Source organism: Nannospalax galili, unplaced genomic scaffold (assembly GCF_000622305.1).
Source record: "Nannospalax galili isolate Female #2095 unplaced genomic scaffold, S.galili_v1.0 scaffold432, whole genome shotgun sequence".
In the NCBI taxonomy this organism is placed as follows: domain Eukaryota; kingdom Metazoa; phylum Chordata; class Mammalia; order Rodentia; family Spalacidae; genus Nannospalax; species Nannospalax galili.
In genome coordinates, this window is record NW_008331138.1 from 443,598 (window position 1) to 467,058 (window position 23,461).

The following is a 23,461-nucleotide window of genomic DNA, read 5'->3' on the forward strand; positions in this document are numbered from 1 at the left end:
CGTCGTTGCGAAGCAAGTGCGCATGTGCACGCTTCAGCCCCAACCCCCTTGCTCTGCGCAGCTCCCTAGATCAAGGCCGTGTGTGACCTGTGCAGACTGACCTGGAGCCCATAGGCGCAGTTTCCTGGGTCGCTGGGACCTGAGCCGATGCCTAGGAAGCATCTGTACCCCAGCGGCCTGTCCTTGGTCTAGCTGACCTGTCAGAAGCGGGGTGGCCGGTCCATCATCTTCTGGACCTGCAGCGCACCAGGCTCCAGGGAGGGGCGAGAGTCCATTGCAGATTTCGGGATACATGTGAGCACTGGGGCCCTGGGGCTGGGGAGGAGGCTCTTGGGGGAGATCTGTGCTCATGGCCGTCTTTCAGGGCATCTAACTTCACTGTCTTGTCATCATGTTTGGGGGCCACTCCACTCCCATATCCCATCCTCATAGACCCTCTGTCTTTTGAACAGAGCAGCAGGATGTCAGAGACCACGGCCATGAACCTACTAGAGGATTGGTGCCGAGGGATGGAAGTGGACATCCACAGGTCCTTGTTGGTCATTGGTATTCCGGAGGACTGTGGCCAAGCAGACATTGAAGAGACCTTGAATGCTATTCTCTTGCCGCTGGGCACATACCGTGTGCTGAACAGGATCTTTCTGAGGCATGAAAATGTTAAGGCTGCGCTTATTGAGGTTAGCGAGGGTGTGAATCTGAGCTCCATACCGCGCGAGTTCCCGGGAAGGGGCGGTGTTTGGAGAGTGGTCTGCAGAGATGCCACGCAGGACGCAGAGTTTTTGAAAAACCTGAATGAATTCCTAGATGCGGAAGGGCGCACCTGGGAAGATGTGGTACATTTACTGCAACTTAACCAACGCCCAGCATTGCAGAATCGAAGCCAGTCTTTGCAGAATTGGGTAGGATCTTTGGGGATGCTCCTGGGGGCCGTCATGCCAATCATCCTCCGCAAGGACGCTGGGATCCGTAGTCGGGAGGAAGCCAGAGCTGAGGAGGCCACTGAGGCCGAGTTGATGGCAGGTTGGGTTTCAGCGAGGACCAAGATAAAGAAGGAGCCAGGGCTTTGTGTAGATGTGAGCTCTGCCTTGAAGATGGAGGATTGCAACCGTTGGCGCAGAACAGAAGACCACCGTGACCCCCTGAAACCTCTGGTTGGCAGGTCTGGAGGTAAGATTCGCTCCAGGAGAAGGAAGCAGAGGAAAAATCCTAAGCAGCAACCAATATGCTGGTCGAAACCCAAAAGTGATGGTCCGAAGAATACCACTTATTTGGAAGATTCTGGCACTTCTGCGGCTCAAAGCCTGTTGATCTCAGAATCTGTCAAGAGCAACAAGAAACCCTTTGTGAAGCAGGAACAGACAGCTTGGAAGAAGAAAAGAGCCTGGAAGGTTCCCAGGGATCTGCCTCAGGATGCCAGGCTTGCAGGAGAGAGGTCTGAAAGTCCAGAGATATCAAACCAAGATGATGGTCCCAAAAGCCCCCCAAAGAAGAGGGCCGTGGACTGGATCTCAAACAGGATCCCCAGCCCCATGAGGAAGAAGAAAGTGGGCCTGGGCCCTGTCTCTTATGTTCTGGTTGATTCCGAAGGCACCAAGAAAAAGCCAGTGATTCCAAAGAAAGGGCCTGGATTCCGGAGAGGTGTGGTGGCTCAGAGGGCTCCCCAACCTGCCGAGGCACCTGCTTCAGTATCCAGGGCTCAGAAGGCCAAGGCAGGAGGCTTCCCTCATGTCTCCAAAGGTGAGTGAATATAAAACTGAGCTGGTTAAGGTGAGGGTGGGGCAGTCGCGCTGGAATGGTGTGAGGGGCAGAAGAGCCCACAGGTGTGGTAGTCAAGCAAGTGACCAGGAGGACTCGTGTGTTCGAGGAGGTGAATGACACCTGTAGCCCCAACTGGCCTGGAACTCACTATGTAGACCAGGCTGGCCTTGATCTCACAGAGACCTGCCTACCCCTCCTCCTGAGTGCTGGGATTAAAGGCCTGCACCATCACCCTTGGCCCTTTCACAATACTTTAATGGTTTCAAGCTAGTCATGGTGGGGCATGCCTATAATTCCAGCATTTGGAAGGGTGAGGTGAGAAGATTGAGTTTGAGACCAGGCTGTGCTAAATAAAGAGGCCATGTCTCAAAATACTGTACAAACAGGCTGGTGAGATGGCTCAGTGTGTAAAGGCACTTTCTGCTAAGCCTGATGATCTGAGTTCAATCTCTGGGATCCAAATGGGGGAGGGAGAGAACTGACTCCTGCAAGTTGTCCTCTGACCTCCACACACAGATTTATACAGATACATACACCCATACCCAGACACACACAATCACAAAAACCCAAAGTAAATGTAATTTTTAAAAAATTCCACAAACATCAACAGAAACAGTTTAATAGTTTGAGGTTATGTTTTTTGTTAGGGTACATGACCCTAAAGCTGATGTTTCCTTGTATCTGGGTGGGGTGGTGGTGTTCACAGACTCAGAAGGTTCCCCAAAGTAAGCATCTCCTAATTATGATTCCTGCTTCCCTTCTTGAGCTGTTCTGATTTATCCACAGATTCTAGAAAACTTTAATTCGGGGAACCATGTACCTGGAGAGATGAAAGAAGACCGAGGAGGAAGTTTCAAGTTAGGAACAAACTTTTTCTTTTGGTTGAATGAAAACACAACTTTGAACTGTCTGGGAACCCAGTGTATCGGGGCCTGACTTGTGCAGGTAAAGGCTGTAAGGTCTTAGGTGGTGGTGGTGGAACTGGTGATGAGGGGGTGGTCTCTCTCTCTCTGCCTTTCCCTCTGTTGGGGCTACTTTTCACCTCTGTTCACTCTCAAAGATGGATGAGGTGAGAAGTAACAGTAAAATTCCAGAAACTTCTATCTCTTTTACCCATGGGAAGGATCAGTGTTATGCTCACCCACATCCACCATTCCTTCCCTTGCACTCCCTGCTTCCTCTTCGGGAGACTCAGCCCACACGGGTCTGGAAGAGCAGGGTGGCTTGCTTCTTGTACTGTGAGCTGAGGGTAGGTCAGGCCCTGATGGAAGCAGGCCTGCTTTCCTTGCTACCTTCATTTTTCAACATCTGTCCTCTAGTAGTCTAACCAGAAGTCAGTTAGGTCCCCAGAATTAGCTCTGGAAAAAACCAAATATCTACCTATATCCTTGAGTCGTTAAAGAAGATGGGGTCTGGGAGATGGCACAGTGGGTAAGAGCTCTGAAAACAAGGGCCTGAATTCGAATCCCTAGAACTCATATAAAAAGACTGGTATGGCTGTCCAAGCTTGTAACATCAGCACTGGGGGGTGGTGACAGGTGGATCCCGGCCAGCCTAACCAAAAAGGTAAGCTCCTAGTTCAGTGGGTGACTCTGTCTCAAGACAAAAGGTGTACATAACAGAGGGAGATCCCAGATGCCTTGCTCTGGACTCTGCATGTACACCCGAGATATGTTTACTCAAAGACTCACATGCATACACCACACAGGCACACAGACACAGACATAGACACACACACACAGAGAGAGACACACACAGACACACACACACAGACACACAGACACACACAGACACACACACACAAAGGAAGAAAGGAACAAAGAAAAAGGGAAGGAAAAGAAAATGACCAGGCTGGGAGCATAGCTCAGACTACCTGCCTAGAATCCCCCCGTGAGGGGCTGGGGTGTGGCTCAGTGGTAGAGCTCCTGCCTAGAATCCCCCAGTGAAGGGCTGGGGTGTGGCTCAGTGGTAGAGCAGCTGCCTAGAATCCCTCAGTGAGGGACTGGGGTGTGGCTCAGTGGTAGAACACCTGCATAGAATCCCCCAGTGAGGGGCTGGGGTGTGACTCAGTGGTAGAGCCCCTGCCTAGAATCCCCCAGTGAGGGGCTGGGGGTGTCATGTGCAGGGCTCTGGGTTCCATCCCCAGAACCACCAAAAAATAAAAGAAATAGAAATGGCACTTTAGTTCCAAATGGGGCAAAACCCTCTCAGGAAGCCCATGGGGGAGAAGAGAGGGTGGGTAGAGAAAGACACCAGACCCTCCATCTCTGAGGCTGAAGAATGCTCTCACATTATAGTAAGAAGGGAAAAGTCTGTTTCTTTTTAAATATTAAAAATATTAAAGAAATATTCTATTTATTTATTTCATTCTTAACATTTTATGTGTATGTTTTGCCTGCATGTAAGTGCACCACATGCATACAGTGCCCATGAAGATCAGAAGTGAGCGTTGGATCCCCTTGAACTAGAGTTACAGACAATTGTTACCTACCATGTGGGTGCTGGTAATCAAACCTGGGTCCTCTGCAAGAGCAGTCAGTGCTCTTAACCACTGAGCCATCTCTCTAGCACCCCCTTCTCTTTTATTAAAGTCTTTTAAAAATTGGTTAATTTCTGCTCTCTGAATTTAGTCCTGTTAAATGGGACCATCCTACCATCTCCCACTGTGTGTGCATAGGAAGGAGAGAGAACAGCATCCTTACCACCTGTGTTTTCTAAGCTATATCCTAGGGACTCTTACTTTTTCATATTTAAAAGTATGAAAGAGCCTGGTGTGGTAGCGCATGCCTTTAATCCCAGCGCTTGGGAGGCAGAGGCAAGCGGAGCTCTGTGAGTTCAAGGCCAGCCTGCTCTGCATAGTGAGCTCCAGACCAGCTGGAACTACAGGGAGACTCTGTCTCAAAAAGAGAAAAATAAAAGTATGAAAGATGGCTCTGTGGATAAAGGTACTTGCCACCAAGCCTGACTACTTGAAGTCTATTCCCAGGACCTATAAGGTGGAAGGAGAGATCCAACTCCCACAAACTGTCCTCTGACTTCCACATGCACACCATGACATTAGCATGTTCCCTGTCCCCAATAAAGAAACATAATAATTTTTTAAAGTGTCAAAGAGGGGCCAGAGAGATGGCTCAGCCGTTAAGAGCACATGCTGCTCTTCTAGAGGACACAAGTTCGGTTCCTAGCACCCACGTGGTGGTTCACAACCACTTGTAATCTGATTCCAGGGGATCCACTTCCCTCTTTTGGTCTCTGAGGATTCCTGCACTCACTTGGTGCACATAAACTCACACAGGCAAATACACATACACATAAAATAAATCAATCTTTTTAAAAGACATTTTTATTTGTTTATTTTTATTTTGTGTATATGAGAGCTTTGCCTGAGTGGACCATGTGCATGCAATGCCTGCAGAGGCCAGAAGAGGGTGTTGGAGTCCCTGGAACTGGAGTTATGGGTGATTGTTAGCTGCCATGTGGGTGGTAGGAAACCAATCCAGGTCCTCTGCAAGAGCAGCCAGTGCTCTTAATTACTGAGCCATCTCTCCAGTCCCATAAATAAATCTTCTTTTTAAAAGTGTGAAAGAGGGCCAGGCGTGGTGGCGCACGCCTTTAATCCCAGTACTGGGGAGGCAGAGGCAGACGGATCTCTGCAAGTTCAAGGTCAGCCTGGTCTACATAGTGAGTTACAGGACAGCTGGGGCTACAGAGAGACCCTGTCTCAAAAAGACAGAAAAAAAAAAAGTGTGAAAGATCTCAGTCAAGTGTGGTGGAACATGGCTATAATCCCAGCACATGGAAGGCTGATGCAGGAGAATTGCCATGGATTCAAGGCCAGCTTAGACTACAGAGTAAGACCCTGTCTCAAATAAGTAAATACATAAATGAATAAATAAAAACTTTCAGATATAAAACAATGGCAACTCAATTATGTTGTGATCCAAATTAACACAATATATAATCAGTTGGAAATTACCAGAATATTTCCCTTGTGTTTATAGATTAATTGGAACTAGTTGTTTATGCTATGTGTTTGCATACATTTGTATTTTTTGTGTGTGTGTTCATGTTTATATCCGTGTGCATGTGTGTATATGTGTGTACATGTGTGTGTTCATGTATATATCCATGTGCATGTGTGTATATGTGTGTACATGTGTGTTCATGTATATATCCGTGTGCATGTGTGTATATGTGTGTACATGTATATATCTGTGTGCATGTGTATATGTGTGTACATGTGTGTTCATGTATATATCCGTGTGCATGTGTGTATATGTGTGTACATGTGGAGGTCAGAGGAAAACCTCAGTGTCACTGAGACGTCATTTGTCTTTTATTGAGACGGGGTCTCTCACTAGAGCTCACTAATGAAGCTAGGCTGGCTGGCCAGTAAGCCCCAGGGATCCCCCTGTCTCTGACCCCCAAGTATGTGCTTCCCCCGCTGGCTGTTCTTTCCCTTACAGGTTCTGGGGATCCAACTTAGATCTTTACCCTTGCAAGGCAAACACTTTCCTGACCCCCTCTAATTAAATTTCTTGTAACTTTGACTATGATGGGGAAGATTGGAAGGGAAGGGAGTTTGCATTAACACCTTGTACCCCCCTGTTGTGCTGCCACTCTTTAGATGTGTGACAGAAAAGTCATTTGCTAACCTGCTGCACAGTGGTATTTTGTCCTGGGTTTTCAACCCTTGTGTTTTTGTGGTCTCCTTTCTGACTTCAGCTTTCTTGATTCAAAAAACGAGACCCTGTTTCAAAAAACAAACAAAACAACAACAAAAAAGACACAACCTTCCCCCCGATTTTTAAAATGTGAATAGTTACTAGATATTAATGATTCAACCGTAAGATAAATTTCTTGTGATGATTCATTTCAAAATCCTTGTAAAGAAACAGGAGACAGAAAGAGGGGGTGGGGGGGAAGGAAGGAAGGAAGGAAGGAAGGAAGGAAGGAAGGAAGGAAGGAAGACTAAAGGTTTTCCTTATATGTATGAAAGAAGCAGGCAGGAATTGGACCCACAAGGTGATGGAAACCAGCAACAGTCTTGTCCTTTTATGATCAACTCCATTACATCTTTGTTGCATGAACACATTTGTGCAATGATCACTGAATGTAAATGTTTCTCTGTAAAATAAAGTTTAGCAAATGAAGTCTCTGTCTAGTCTCTCTTGTAGGTGGAGGGTGAGTGGAGTATGTAACAGAGTGTTCCCCTGCTGAGCAGTATCCTCTCCAGGCCCCAAGCCACATGAGGGTCACTAGACCTGGGTTCCTGATGTGACAGCTATTAATTTCCCATGAGAGAAGAAGCCATTTATCCTTCGTTACTGCCTGATATCAATGTGAAAGATCTCTCAGACCCATTAGGATTTCTAGAAGTTTCTAGGATAGGTAATGAATGATATTATTATCTGAAAGTACTAATTATATATTTATTTATTTATTTATTTTTGGTACTAGGGATTGAACCTAGAGCCTCAGGTATGCTAGGTAATTGCCCAACTGCTGAAGCCTACCCCCAGCCCCTCTCTGGGGGATTCTAAGTGGGGGGAGTCTATCACTGAACAACACCCCCAGCTCTTTACTGGGGGATTCTAGACAGGTCCTCTACCACTGACCCACACCCCCAACCCCTCTCTGGGGGATTCTAGGCAGGGGTTCTACCACTGAGCCACACCCCAGCCCCTCCCTGGGGGATTCTAGGCAGGAGCTCTACCACTGAGCCACACCCCAGCCCCTCACTGGGGGATTCTAGGCAGATGCTCTACCACTGAGCCACACCCCCGCCCCTCACTGGGGGATTCTAGGCAGATGCTCTACCACTGAGCCACACCCCCGCCCCTCACTGGGGGATTCTAGGCAGATGCTCTACCACTGAGCCACACCCCCGCCCCTCACTGGGGGATTCTAGGCAGATGCTCTACCACTGAGCCACACCCCCGCCCCTCACTGGGGGATTCTAGGCAGGAGCTCTACCACTGAGCCACATCCCAGCCCCTCACTGGGGGATTCTAGGTAGGTGCTCTACTGCTAAACTATGTCTTCATCCTTTGTTTTTTACAGTTTAGTTTCAGACCAGGTTTCACTAAATTGTCCAGACAGGACTTGAGCTCTCGGTATAGCTCAGGCTGGCTTTGAGCTTATGATCTTCCTGCATGAGCTTCTAGAGTAGGTGGGATTATAGCCTGCCCCATCAGCCCTGACTGATTTTTTTAAATTTTTTTTTTTTTTTATTTTGAGACAAGGTCTCATTATGTAGCCCAGACTGACTTGGAACTCACTATATAGACAGGCTGGCCTCCAACTCACAGAGATCCTCCTGCCTCTGCCTCCCAAATACTGGGATTACAGGCATATGTCACAACACCTGGCCTTCCAAGTCTTTTAATCCCTTTAATCCCAGCACTTGGGAGGCAGAGGCAGGTGGATCTCTGTGAGTTTAAGGCCAGCCTGGTCTATATAGTGAGTTCCAGACCAGCTGGGAGACCCTGTCTCAAAAAGACAAAAAAAAAAAAATGCTATTCAGGGTTTGGAGACATGGCTCAGTGGTTCAGCACACAGGCAGAGAACCCGGGTTCAGTTCTCAGAATCAACATGGGAGCTAACAACATCTGTAACTCTTGACTCCCTCTTCTGGTTTCCACAGGCATTGCATACATGTAGTACATTACATACACTCAGGCAAAACAGACACACATGAAAATAAAAACAATTTTAAATGCTATTTTTTTTTCATCTTTTACAGGAGACAGGGTCTCCCTGTAGCCCCAGCTGTCCTGGAACTCACTATGTAGACCAGGCTGGCCTTGAACTCACAGAGATCTGCCTGCCTCTGCTTCCTGAGTGCTGGGATTAAGCCCTGCTTAAAATGCTATTTTGTGACCTCACATGTGAAATTACAGTCTCTTGGAATTATGCCTATAAGTGTGTGTGTGTGTGTGTGTGTGTGTGTGTGTGTACATGTATGTGTAGGCCAGAGGCTGGGTGTCTCCCTCAGCTGCTCTCTGCCTTAGTCAGGATCTCTCATTGAACCTGACACTCACTGATTTGCCTAGGCTGACTGGCCAGTGAGTTCCAGAGCTCCTCCTGTCTCTGCCCTCCCAGCACTGGGACTATGGGAACATAATGAGACCTGGCTTTTTTTATTATGTTTTTTATATGTATGAGTGTATTGCCTGCTTGTATGTAAATGCACCATGTGTATGTGATACCCACAGAGGTCAGAAGAGGGCGCCAGATCCCCTGGAACTAGAGTTACAAATGGTTGTTAGCCACCATGTGGGTGCTGGGATTTGAACCTGGGTCCTCTTCAATAGCAGCCAGTGCTCTTAGTCACTGAGCCATCTCTCCAGCCCCACACCTGGCTTTTTGTGTGAGTGCTGGAGATCCGAATTCAGGTCCTCCTGCTCACACAGCACTTTATGGACTGATCCTAAACCAAAAACCAAACAAAACCAAAAAACCCTCAATAACAACAAACACCCCCCCCGCACACACACACACACACACACACACACACACATAAAAAAAAAAAGTAGAAAAAGAAAATAAAAGCCATAGAGTCAAACAGCTGTGTGACAGGTGGATCTGTCTTGCTGCCCCTGAATTTGCTGTGCAGTGGCGCATGGTAGAAGACATTTCCTGTCACCACTCAATGTGTATTTGAGTTTTAAAATTAACATCATTTTTTCATTAGGACAGGTTTCACCTTCAAAGCTCAACTTTAAAATCCTAGCTTGGGCTTATTATCTTGGGCTTATTAACTATTCTGGCAAAATTTTCAAAACCAGGAGAGCGACAAGCTCTACAATCTAGTCATATTCAAGTGAAATATTGGGCAGGTTCGGGGAGCCCTCCAGCTACTCTGGGAATGTTCTAGAACTCTCACAAATGTGTAACTAATGCCAGCCATTGGAGTCCATTTCCATGCTCCAGGAGCATTTGGATGCTTTTTCTTCTGTTTATAACCTCCCATAGGAAGCATGGCCGCTTCCAGGATGTTCCAGATCAAGTCAGAAGCAAAAATTTCCTACCATTGCTTTTTAGTTTTAAAAAAACAATTTTTTAAAAAAATTTTGAGACAAGTTCTGACTACACACCCCTGGTTGTCGTGGAATTTGCTATGTAGACTAGGCTGCCCTAGAACTCACAAAGTTTCTTTGGTCCCTGCAAGTACTCTCCCACAGAGCCACACCCCCAGCCCCTCACTGGGGGATTCTAGGCAGGTGCTCTACCACTGAGCCACACAAAAGCCCCTCACTGGGGGATTCTAGGCAGGTGCTCTACCACTGAGCCACATCTAGCCTGTCATCACCTTTCAGTATTCTGTGTATACTTAACGGAAGCTTTTTCTATGAGTGCAAGGGAAGCTGAGTTTTTTGTTTTGTTTTATTTTATGTGTATGAGTGTATTGCCTGCATGTATGTGAGTACACTCGTGTCATGCAATGACATAGAGGTCAGAAGAGAGTTTCAGATTCCCCTGGAACTTCAGTTAAGGACAATTTGGAGCCGCCATGTGGGTGCTGGGAATCGAACCCCAGGTCCTCTTCAAGAGCAGTCAGTGCTCTTAACCACTGAGCCATCTCTCCAGCCTGGGAAGTTGTTTTTAAAAGGGTCAACACATGAGACTAGGGAAGAGAAATCTGAAATAAGGGGCTAGAGAGATGACAGCTCAGTGGTTAAGAGCACTGACTGATCTTGGCAGATGACCTGGGTTTGGTTCCTAGCATCCACATGACAGCTAGCCACCATTTGTAACTCCAGTTCCAGGGGATCTGATGACCTTTTCCGGCCTCCTTGAACATTGGATGTACATGATACACTTACATACATGCAGGCAAAACATTCATTTTTTTTTTTTTAATTAGCAAGGTATGGTGGCACTCACCTTTAATCCCAGCACTTGGGAGGCAGAGGTAGGCAGATATCTGTGAAATTAAGGCCAGCATGGTCTACACAGCAAGTTCTAGGCCAGCCAGTGCTGCAGGGAGATACTGTCTAAAAAAGTAAAATTAAAAATGGGATGAGGGCATGACTCAGTTGTATGCACCCACCTAGAATCTCCCAGTGAGGGGCTGGGGTGTGGCTCAGTGGTAGAGCACCTGCCTAGAATCTCCCAGTGAGGGGCTGGGGGGGGGCTCAGTGGTAGAGCACCTGCTTAGAATCTCCCAGTGAGGGGCTGGGGGGGGGCTCAGTGGTAGAGCACCTGCTTAGAATCTCCCAGTGAGGGGCTGGGGGGGGGCTCAGTGGTAGAGCACCTGCCTAGAATCCCCCAGTGAGGGGCTGGGGGTATGGCTCAGTGGTAGAGCACCTGCTTAGAATCTCCCAGTGAGGGGCTGGGGTGTGGCTCAGTGGTAGAGCACCTGCCTAGAATCCCCAGTGAGGGGCTGGGGGTGTGGCTCAGTGGTAGAGCATCTGCCTAGAATCCCCCCAGTGAGGGCCTCAGGGTCTTGCTATGTAGCCCAGGCTGGTTTCATTTTAATATGCCCAGAAAGTTCCATCTTCTGTGGTTAAGCCCCTGTTTGTTCAATCAGCCGTATACTGATGGAGGATTTGGCTGCTTTTTTGGGGGGGGGAGGGTCTTTTTGAGACAGTAGCCCATAGCCCCAGCTGTCCTGGAACTCACTATGTAGACCAGGCTGGCCTCAAACTCAGAGAGATCTGCCTACCTCTGCCTCTGCCTCCTGAGTGCTGGGATTAAAGGCTTGTGCCACCAAACCCGGCTGGATTTGGCTGTTTTTACCTTTCACTTTTCTATTGCTGATTCTGTGTTTTCTGACAAGGTTTCAGTGCAACTTGAAAGGTAGAAGCAGCTGGCTTTGAACTGCTGTGACACACCAGCCCGGTCTTCACCTCCTGAGTGCTGGGATCACAGACCTGAGTCTCCCAAGCCTTGATGATTTTTATTTATTTTGAATTTACATTTTACTTATTTTGTGTATGTCTGCACGTGTGCATACCACAGCAAGCATGTGGAGATCAGCGGAATATTTGCTGGAGTCAGTTTTCCCCTTCCACCACGTGGATCCCGGGGATCGAACTCCCATCATCAGCTTAGCAGCAAGCTCCTTTACCCACTGAGCCATCTCGCTGGCCCCAACTTCTATTTATATTTTCTCATTTAAAACTTTTTGCATTTTTTTGCAGGCCAGAGGGTTCTAAGTTTTTATTGTGGTTTCAGGTTACAATTGACTGGGACACAACTCTGCTAGGTCCTTCCTGCTGAAGATGCAATTATCTTTACAGACCCCTCCAAAGTTATCAATTAATCCCTCCTAAATTTTTGACACACCTGGGGCTTATTATTTATTAATGTTTATCATGTATTATTCAGTATTGTTTGCCTTCACAGTGTGGTTATAACAACACTCTTCTGAACGATTCATTTTCCTGCCCATTTGAAACCCCACCCGTACTGTAAATTGTGTTTCTGTGTTTATGCAGCTCTGTTTCCACATTTCAACCTCTTTTCTCTTTGGTCTCTATTTAACTGTTTTATTAATTAATGTTTCATAATAAATACATTTTGGTTTTGTTTGTGAGATTAATCCAGGGTTTGCATGTTAGGTGAGCATTCTACCCCTAAACCATGCCCCTAGCCCCTCACTGGGGATTTCTGGGTAGGTGCTCTACCACTGAGCCACACCCCAGCTCCTCACTGGGGGATTCTAGGCAGGTGCTCTACCACTCAAAGAAAAACTTATGGAAGTCGGTGTCTCCTTCCACCATGTGAATCCTAGGGATCAAACTCTGGTTGCCAAGCTTGGCAGTTAAGCACCTTCACCTACTGAGCCATCTCACTGGCCCCAAACAGTATATATTTAAAAAGTGGGGGAGGGGGAGAAGGCTGGAGAGATAACTCAATGGTTAAGAGCACTGACTGCTCTTACAGAGGATCTGGGTTCGAGTTCCAGCACCCACATGGTGGCTAACAACCATCTGTAACTCTTGTTCCAAAGGATTCCACTCCCTTTTCTGACCTCTGAGGGCACTGCATGACACAGGTGCACCTACCTACATGCAGGCAATACACTCATACACATAAAATAAAAAGAATAAGGGGCTGGAGAGATGGCTCAGTGGTTAAGAACACTGGCTGTTCTTGCAGAAAACCTGGGTTTGAATCCCAGCATCCACATGGCAGCTAACAGCTGTCCATAACCCCAGTTCCAAGGGATTCGACAGCCTCTTCTGTCCTCCACGAGCATTGCACAACATGGGAGCACTTATCTACATTCAGGCAATACACGCATACACATAAAATAAAATAAATAAATAATAGATAAAATGTTTTTAAAAATAAATAAAAATAATAAATAAAACTTTAAAAAAAGTTTAAGGACCTCCAACTGGGACTACTTACTCATATAAGTAACATTTATTAAAGTTCAAAATTGGAAGACACAATATTTTGTGTTAAACATCATAAGGACAGCAATTACAGAAAAATAAATAAGGCCAAGTGAGATGGTTCAGTGGGTACAGGTGCTTGCTACCAAGCATGATGGGTCCTGAGTTCGATCCTCAGGACTCACATGATGGAAGGAGAGAATCAACTACTAAAAGTTGTCCTCTGACCTCCACATGAGTGTGGTAACACGAACACCCCCCCCACACACACACACACATACTTTAAAGGTTAAAAGACACCAAACTACATTCACCAACATGGCTAAGTAAAGCAGAGTTTTCTTCAGTTCTTGGAAGTGTTTCTTGCCACGTTTGAACAAGTATTTTCCCTCCCTATAAAGCAACTTTGTTTTGGAAGGTTTATCCCTGGCTGAGCTGGTTAGTTTGAAGAATTAGTCCAGTGTGCTCATGTCCATGACCAAAAAAACAAAACAAAACAAAAACCCTACTGACTATTTCTGTCGGGTGCATGGCTTGTCATGATGAATTCTTATGACAAACCAGTTTCCACCCAGTGGCTGTGGAAAAGCTGGGGTTCCTGGGTAAGAGTTCCATAAAAAAACAAGTGAGTGTGTAACAGCTCAGGGTCAGGTCATAAGCTGGGAAGCACCTGCTGGATGCCACTTGTGACTTTCCCCACGCAGGCTGAGCTTCGTGAGGGAACAGCTGCTGATAATGTTTCTTTAAGCCTTAACTTCTGTAGTGTGTGTGTGTGTGTGTGTGTGTGTGTGTAAGCATGTGTGTGCCATGGCGCTTGCATGGAAATCAGAGGACAAATTTCAGATGTTGGTTTTCTCCCTCCACGAGGGTAGCTGGGAGTCAAACTCAGGTGGTCAGGATTGGGCGCAAGTGCTGCGTCCTGCTGAGCCATCTCACTGACATTAGTGTTGGTGTTTTTTTACTGTAAAATTTAGCTCTCTATTACATGTGCCTAATTTCGGGATTTAACACAGAGGGGCAAGATAAGCTGTTGAAAATTTGTAACCTGGGCCAGTGAGTGGGTAAAGGAGCTTGCCACCAAGACTGATGACCTGAGTTCAATCCACAGGTCCTCTGACCTCAACATGCAAATCATGTTTCTCTCTCTCTCTCTCTCTCTCTCTCTCTCTCTCTCTCTCTCTCTCTCTCTCTCCCCTCCTCTTTCCTAAATAAAAATTTAATAAATTTTTTTAAACTTTTTTTTTCCTTTTTGGTCTTTTTGAGACAGGGTCTCCCTGTAGCCCCAGGTGCCTCGAACTCACTCTGTAGACCAGGCTGGCCTTGAACTTACAGTGGATCCACCTGCCTCTGCCTCCCAAGTGCTGGGATTAAAAGCATGCACCGCCATGCCCAGCAATTTTTTTAACTTTTAAAAATATTTTCATTGTTATTATTTTATTTTATGAATGTACTGCTTGAATGTATGTAAGTATACCCGTGTCGGGAAATGCTGAGGTCAGAAGAGGGGACTGGATCCTCTGGAACTGGAGTTACGGATGTTATCCGCCATGTGGGTGCTGGGAACTGAACCCAAGTCCTCTGCAAGAGCAGCCAGTGCTGTTAGCTGCTGAGCCATCTCTCCAGACCTCAATAAAATTATTTTTTTAAAAGAAAAATTTTTACTACCAGTTGTGTTTGTGAAGGCCTATAATCTCAGATACTCAGGAGCTTGAAGCAGGAGGGCTGCGAGTTCCAGGACATGCTGAGCAATTTAACATGCTGCTGTTTCAAAATAAAATGTAAAAAGGAGTCTAGGGGCATGTCTCAGTGGTAGAGCCCCTGCCTAGAATCCCCCAGTGAGGGGCTGGGGTGTGGCTCAGTGGTAGAGTCCCCCTGCCTAATCCCCCAGTGAGGGGCTGGGGTGTGGCTCAGTGGTAGAGCCCCTGCCTGGACTACCCCCAGTGAGGGGCTGGGGTGTGGCTCAGTGGTAGAGTCCCTGCCTAGAATCCCCCAGTGAGGGGCTGGGGTGTGGCTCAGTGATAGATCCCTTGCTTAGCAAACACAAGGATCTAGGTTCAATCCCTAGTGTGAAAAAAAATAGTAATAATAATAATAACAATAATAGAGCTAAGTAAATATATAAACAAATGACAAATTGTTTGCATTTGAAATCAATCTTCTCAAGTTTTTTCTTTCCTTATTTCCAATAGTAAAAAAAATTTTTTGAGACAGGGTCTCCCTGTAGCCCCAGTTGGCTTGGAACTCATTATGTAAACCAGGCTGGCCTTGAACTCAGAGATCCACCTGCTTCTGGCTCCTGAGTGCTGGTATTAATGGTATGCATTAACATGCCCATCTTAAAAATATTTTATTTATCTATTTTTGTTTTATGTGTATAAATGTTTTACCTGTACGCCTGTAAGTGCATTAATGTGGTGCAATGCCCGATGAGACCAGAAGAGGGCGTTGGAGTTCCTAGAACTGGAGTTACAGGTAGTTTGTTGTATAAACTTGCCTCCTCTGATAGACAGATGCCATCTTCCCATGCTCAGTTGCACCTGCTGGCTTGCCTAAGGTAATCACAGCTGAGCTTGTTGACTTTTCACACCCTGCATGGAAGGGAGGGGCTGGGAGAGTTGTGAGACCCTCACCTGGGAGTCCAGTCACACCTCCCAACCTGTGATTGACTATTGGGTTCTAATTGCATGTGCCCTGGGGGAGGGGCTAGAGTATATAAGCTGGGGAAGCCTAGGGGGACGGGTTCTCTCCCACCATTTTGTGAGGCTATGGGGAAGTCACCATCCATCCTTGAATGAAGACTTCCCAGTCCAGCCTTAGGCAGCAAGCACCCACACTCCTGTAAGCAAACTCTCACCCATTCCTCTGTAAGTCCAATAAACTCACTGGTTTCCCAGAGTGCAGTTTGACAAAAGTGTACCTTGGTTTGTTGTTGGGACCAAGGGAGAAGGGGGTGAACCTTGTTTATACCTCCCCCAACCAAGAATTTTAGCAACATTTGGTAGCTGCCATGTGGGTGCTGGGAACCAAAACCAGGTTCTCTGCAAGAGCAGCCAGTGCTCTTAACTGCTAAGCCATCTCTCCAGTTCTTATTTTTATTTTGTGTGTATGAGTGTTTTGCTTGCATGTATGTAAGTGCACCTGTGCATGCAACGTTTCCAGCATCAACATGGGTAACAACCATCCTTAACTCCAGGTCCGGGAGATCTGACGCCCTCTTCTGACCTCCTTGGGCACTACATGACACGGGTACACTTAACATACATGCAAGCAATACACATAAAATAAAAATAGAAAATAAAATGTTTTTTAACAGTAGGTATTTCTGCCTGGTGTGGTGGCACACATCTTTAACCCCAGTACTCGGAAGGCAGAGGCAGGTGGATCTCAGTGAGTTCAAGGCCAGCTTGGTCTTCATAGTGAGTTCCAGGCTAGCCAGTGCTATAGGGAGACGCTGTCTCAAAAAAGTAAAATAAAATAAATGTTTCTGAGCAGAATGGCAGAATGACAACGTTCCTCATTTTATAAGGGAAACTGCCATCATCAGAGCCCTTCCACTGCTAGAACAGCAGGCCCTGTGTTCACAGGCCTTGCACAGCATCCCGTTGTTTTAATACTCTTACGTCAGTTGGGCTGAGGACATCTTTGGCAGATGCTCTGTCCATTCTTGGACCTGGAGGAATGTCCACTGTGGCAGCTGCTGGCTGGACAGTGTCACAGGCCAGAACGTGTGACTGCCAGGGTGTCCTGACCAGGCCTTCCATGTCCTATTTGGTGACAGATTCCTAAGATCAAATCACATAAAATAGATACTTTATGCCAGACAGGAGAAAGAGGGAGGAAAAGTCAAAGAATCACTGTGGCCGTAACCTACTCTGTGGTCCTGGTTTCTAACAAATTTTATTTTTTGATCATGTGGTTTGGCTTTTATTTTAAAAGGAGTTGTATAAAGAGGAACACAAGAAGTGACCCATAACCTGCTGCCAAAATAGCCCATGCAGACATTTTAAAATAAGACATGCAGGCATTAGATATTTGAACAGTCTGGAACTCAAAATGGTGCTTCCCCGGCCCATTTGTCCTCCATCACCCCCCAAAGCCAGTGGCCAGGTTTCCACTTTCCTTCCTAAGTAGAAAAATATGTATATACCCACATCATCTATGTTTGTATATATGAATTCGTAAGTGCATGTACAGACATTTTCATTTTCGTTTCCTTTTTCTTTTTTTTTTTTGGTCTTTTTGAAACAGGGTCTCCTTGTAGCCCCAGCTGGCCTGGAACTCACTATGTAGATCAGGCTGGTCTCAAACTCACAGAGATCCACATGCCTCTGCCTCCCAAGTGCTGGGATCAAAGGCGTACGCTACCATACTTGGCTATACAGATGTTTTCATGTCTGTATGTGTCTACATATGTTTGGGTGTGCATGTATATAAAGTGTAGATATATTTGTTTTTAAGTGTCTTTGTCTATATGTGTCTGTGTATGTGTTAATACTCATAGCTTAAATGAAATGGAATATGAAATATAGTTCTTTTTTATATTTGAGGTGCTGGGGTAGAATTTGGGGCCTTCAGCAAGCTAGGCAGGTGCTCTACCACTGAGCCACACCCCAGCCCCTCCCTGGAGGATTCTAGGCAGGTGCTCTACCACTGAGGCACATCCCCAGCCCCCCACTGCTGGTCTTGTTCATGCTGTAGCCCCAGCACTTAGATGCTGCCTAGGACATAGGAGATGCTCAATAATTATTTGTTGGATACACAGATAATTTGTCTCCAGTTTGAGGATGACAGTTTATCAAGAACTTCCTGTGTACTACTGGCTGTCATCAGCCCTGTCAACGTGCCTCTGTGTCAAATTTACATTACCACCACAGGAGTATTCACAAATGACTCCCAACTTACAGATGGAGAAGCAGAGGCTTGGGGAGATGAAGCAACCTTCTGGGTCAAGTTTTCCAATGCTGTAACAAATGACCACAGGCTTAGTGGCTTAAAGCAACACATAGTTATTGTCTGACAATTCTGGAAATTCCACATTTAAAATTTGCAGGCAGGGCTGGTTGTTTCCTGTGACGTTCAAAAATCCTTTTCCTAAGGCTAGAGAATTGGCTTAATGGTTAAGTGCACTGGCTGCTCTTGCAGAGGACCCAGGTTTGAATCCCAGCACCCAAATGGCAGCTAACAACCACCTGTAACTCCAGTTCCAGGGGATCCAACTCCCTCTTCTGGCCTCTGTGGGCACTGCACGACATGGGTACACTTACATACATGCAGGCAATATACTCATGCACATAAAATAAAAATAAATTAAAATCCTTTCCCTGGCGTTTCCTAGTTTCAGGGGCACCTGAATTCCTTGGTTGGTCAATCTTGCATCAGTCAGAACACTTGTTGCCATGGACACGATTCCCTCTCTTGTTCTGAACCGCCCTCATATCCTTCATCATCTCCTCTGTTCTCTCTGTTCTCTCTCCTCCCTCCCCTCTTTCCTATCTCTTCTCCCTCTTCTCCCATTTGAGATAGGGTTTCTAGCTGGGGCGGGCCTCAGACTCCCTATGTAGCCAAGGATGGCCTTGAACTTGAGATGTGTCTGCCTCCACCTCCTGAGAGCTGAGATTACAGGTGTGCAACGCCATACACAACTAACACAATACACAGTGCAGAGGACTGAATGAACAGTTGGCGTCCTGCAACCAACTGAGCCACTTCCCAAGCCCTCTCTCTCCCTCCTCTCCCCTCCTCTAGTCTATCATCTCCTCTCTCTTTTTTTTTTTTGAGGTAGGGTCTCACTATTACCCCAGGTTGACCCTCAACTCCCAATCCTCTTGCCTCAAGCGCACACACACACACACACACACACCACGTTTCTGATAACATTAGGGGAAAAAAGTCCAGAATCATCTCCCATTCCCAGACCCTTAGCTTGATCCTGTCTGCAGAGTCCCCTTTACCTTGTGAAATTCTGTGTCTACAGGGTCCAGCACCAAGACTTGTTTGCACAGTCCCCTGGCCAGTGTGTGTCAAACCCGGCCTCACCAATGCATCACAGTTCTATAGCTCAGCACTCAGCAGCTGCGGAGGCCCCCGGGGCTGCAGACCAGGGCTTCATCCCCATTCTGGGCCTCTGGGCACCAGTTCCTGTCCAGTAACTAGTTTCCTTTAGCCCATAGCCTGAAAACAGCCTTCTAGGCGCTTCCCTGCCCAGCTCCTTGCAGCATGTGCTTGGGTCCCCAGAGGGGTGGGTTCACCAGGTTGCCTGGTGGCCAGGACTCTGAGCAGCCTTCTACAGGGCTTTGGGGACAGGGAGGAGCTAGTGTAGCTCTGGATTTGGGAGGCTGGGGACAGGGCCAAGCCTGCCACCTCAGTGTCTCCCTCCCAGGCCAAGGCCATTCTTGGCTCTGTTCAGAAAAAACAACCTGAAATCCAGGAGTCCCTGGGAATCTCAGACCTCAAACCTCAAGTATTTTCCTCTGGCTTCTGAGCCTCCTCTCTCCAGACCTCCACGTACCCCCACCAGCCTCATGGACTGTTCCAGAAGCTTTGCTTATCAGGAACAGAGTTCAGGGAAGCTGAGGGCGTGGTGGGGGAAGTTGGGCTTCCCTGATTCACTGCCACACGGTTGTCCTGCATCTGCCTTGTGTGACCTCAGCAAAAGCCCTTTCCCTCTCTGGCTTGTTTCCTTGCTTTTCAGTTTTTAATTATTTTCATTTTATGTGTATGAATGGTTTGCCTGCATGTATGTAAGTGTACCCATGCCAGGCAATGCCAGGGAAGCCGGAAGAGGGCATCAGATCTCCTGGAACTGTAGTTATAGACAGTTGTTAGCCACAAGGTGGGTTATGGGATTTGAACCTGGGTCCTCTGTAAGAACAGTCAGTGCTCCTAACCACTGAGCCATCTCTCCAGGCCTCTTTTCCTTATTTGTAAGAAGGAACCACAGTGTAAGAGTGCCTTCCCTGTACTGCTATGCAGATGAGGTGAGTTCATATTTACAACAGAGTGTGGCTCCTAGTCAATGTTGCATGCACTTTCTGAAACGAAATAAACTACATGTGTGTGTGGTGCATGTAAGAATATGAATATTCTCATGTGTATGGGCTTACATGTGTGGCGGAGTGCTTGTGCATCTGTGTATGCATGCACATGGAGGCCCCAAGCTGATATCCACAGTCCTCCATTACTCTTCCATCCCATTTTTTTCAGACAGGGTCTCTCAATCAATCCCAGAGCTTCCCCAGCCAGTTCTCTCTGGGAATCCTTGTTTCTCTGCCTTCCGAGAGTGGAATTGGAAGGAGGCCTGTACCTGGCATTTACACAGGTTCTGGAGAGCCAAACTCTGGTCTTCACACTTGTGAGTCAAGTGTTTTTAACCACTGAACCATCTCTCCAGCCATATATATATATATATTTTTAAAATAATATATATGTGAGACAGGGTTTCACACTGTAGCCCAGGCAGACCTAGCACTCTCTCTGTAGCCTAGACTTGCCTTGAACTTTGGGCAGTCCTCCTGTCTCAGCCTCCCGAGTGCTGGGATTACAGGCATGAGTCACCCTGCCCATGCCCAGCTAAGATGGATATTTTTCTTTGGCTTTCCACAGTGAAATCCACATTCATCAATACCCACTTGCCCTTCTTTTCATCCTGTGGAATGTTCTGTGCTGTCAAAAGCCAGGCTCAGACTGATGAGATGACTTAGTGGGGAAAGACTCTTGCTGACAAGCCTGACTACATGAGTTTGATCCCCAGGACTCATATGGTGGAAGAAGAAACCTGACTCCTATACCTATAAACTGTCCTCTGACCTCCCCGTGCCTGCCATGGCACATGTTAACCTCTTAGCCAAATAAATGAATTAATTTGGTAAAAATCCAGGCTCCTTTCTGTACTCTGACCCCCACCTCACCCTAGGGGAAGGCTCCAACATTCTAATTGCCCTTATGTTTTTTGTTTTTGTTTTTGTTTTTTTTGGTCTTTTTGAGACAGGGTCTCCCTGTAGCCCAGCTGGCCTGGAACTCACTATGTAGACCAGGCTGGCCTCGAACTCACAGAGATCTGCCTGCCTCTACCTCCTGAGTGCTGGGATTAAAGGCTTGTGCCACCAGGCTTCTTGTGCTCTTTCTTGATTTTTCCCACCTTCCCTTTCTGTGGACTCTAGGAGGCTGTGAGTCCGCATCACCCACAGGCTTGCACCCTGCTTTCAATACTTTTGTGTACTGCCTGCACTTATTTATTTTTGTCAACATGTAAAAATATGAATGTATGGGCTGGAGAGATGGCTCAGTGGTTAAGAGCACTGACTGCTCTTGCAGAGGACCCAGGTTCGATTCCCAGCGCTCACATGGCAGCTACAAACCATTCTTAACTCCAGTTCCAGGGGAATCCGAAGCCCTCTTCTGACCTCTGCAGCATTGCACGACACGGGTGCACTCACATACATGCAGGCAATACACTCAAACACATAAAATAAAAATAATAAATAAAAAATATGCATGTGCCAGGCGTGGTGGCACACACCTTTAATCCCAGCACTCAGGAGGCAGAGGCAGGCAGATCTCTGTGAGTTCAAGGCCAGCTTGGTCTACATAGTGAGTTCCAGGACAGCTGGGTCTACAGGGAGACCCTGTCTCAAAAAAGACACACACACACAAAAATATGAATGTAAGAGATAAAATCCTCTCTGACCAAAACATTTTCACACTATATGTTTGCCTTTCTTTCTAGTTCCCTTGATATAGAGCAATATCTACTTTAGTGTTGTTTGTTCCTTCTAAAAACTCTTTTAAATTAATTTTACTTGTATTTTTTAAATGTGTATGAGTACTTTGCCTGCATGTATGTAAGTGCATCCATGTCCTTCAGTGCCCACGGAGGTCAGAAGATGGCATTGGATCCCCTGGAACTGGAGTTGTAGACGGTTGTTAGCCACGACATGGGTGCTGGGATTTGAGCCTGAGTCTTCTGGAACAGCCAGTGCTCTTAACCACTGAGCCATCAATCTAGCCCCAGACTATGACTTTTAAAGTTGGACTAAATGCATTTTGCATTATGATGTGGTCATGAGCCTTTGGGGGCCAGGGAGTTGAAGGTGGCGCTTTTGATGAGAATATCCCCCATAGGCTCAAATATTTGAACACTCGGTCAGCTGGTAGTGCTGTTTGGCAGGGCCATGGAGTCCCCAAGTTGACCTTACTGGAGGAAGTGTGTCACTGGAGTGGGTTTTGAGAGTTCAGAGCCCTATCCCATTTTGAGTCTGTTTTTCTCTCTCTGCTTCCTGTGCCTGCTTGATGATGTGAGCACTCAGCTTTCTGTTCCAGTGGCCTCTGGAACTGTAAGCCCAACCAACTCTTCATTCTATAAGTTGCCTTGATCATGATAGTTTATCATAGTAACAAGAAAGGAACTAATACAGAAGGTTAACAGTCAGTAGCTAAGGCAGGCAGATCTATGTAACCTGAGTTACATGGTGAGGCTCTGTCTCAAACAACAACAAAACCTCATTCTTCTATAAAGTATCCAACCTCAGATATTTTGTTATAGCAACATAAAATGGACTAACACAGCACCTTTGTGGTATAAGTGCAGTGTTTCAAGAAGGACTGAGGTCCCAGTCTTGGGGCAAAAAGTCTTTCTGGAATGAGATTCAAGAAGCTTGATTCATAATTGGACATGAGAAAGAAACAACAGCATAAAGATTAGCAGGAGGAGGCTTGCCTGTTATGACCAGAGATAACAGGATTTATACCTGGAAAGAGAACAGACCCACATACTATTAGGAAGAATAAACATTGAGCACAGTGGCCCTGGGCTGCAAAGTCAATTTTGTCAAAGGAACAGGCTGTCAATGGGAAAACAGCTGGTTTAGCAAACAAACAGAAGCTGAGTATAATCCTGGCATTCAGGAAGGAGGGAGGGGTACCTTTGCAAGTTCGAGGCCAGCCTGATCTACATGGTGAATTCCAGGCCAGGCAGGGCTACACAGACAGATCTTGTCTCAAAAACTTTCACAGGGAAAGCTGGAGAGATGACTCAGCGGTTTAGAGTACTGACTGCTCTTGCAGAGGACCCAGGTTTGATTCCCAGCACCCACATGGTAGCTAACAACCATCTGTAACTCCAGTTCTAAGAGATCTGATGCCCTCTTCTGACCTCTACGGGTATTACACAACATGGGTGCACTTACTACATGCAGGTAATACACTCATACATTTAAAATAAAATAAAGTGGATGGAACCTGAGGAGCAATCTGGCTTCAACATGCATGTTCACACACGCACACATACACACACACACACAGAGCACACATACACACAACACACACACACACACACACACACACACACACACACA

General features: G+C 46.6%; 1 protein-coding gene across 4 annotated transcripts in view; it reads left to right on the top strand.

Annotated features, from left to right (window-relative positions):
- Nucleotides 1-9: 9 nt before the first annotated feature.
- Pnma8a (PNMA family member 8A) overlaps nucleotides 10-23,461 on the top strand; it is a 26,038-nt gene continuing 2,586 nt past the window's right edge. The window contains exons 1-4 of one of the 4 annotated variants that reach the window (XR_606842.2): nucleotides 10-294; nucleotides 453-1,737; nucleotides 2,545-2,703; nucleotides 20,712-20,852. Coding sequence is in view for 2 of the 4 variants with exons in the window: in XM_008821881.1 (XP_008820103.1) it covers nucleotides 462-1,737; nucleotides 2,545-2,561 (1,293 nt within the window). In the remaining 2 variants the exon portion in view is untranslated. Of the gene's footprint in view, nucleotides 295-452; nucleotides 1,738-2,544; nucleotides 3,369-20,711; nucleotides 20,853-23,461 lie in introns of those variants that run through there. The other 3 variants (XR_606841.1, XM_008821881.1, XM_008821897.1) reach the window with 3 other exon arrangements.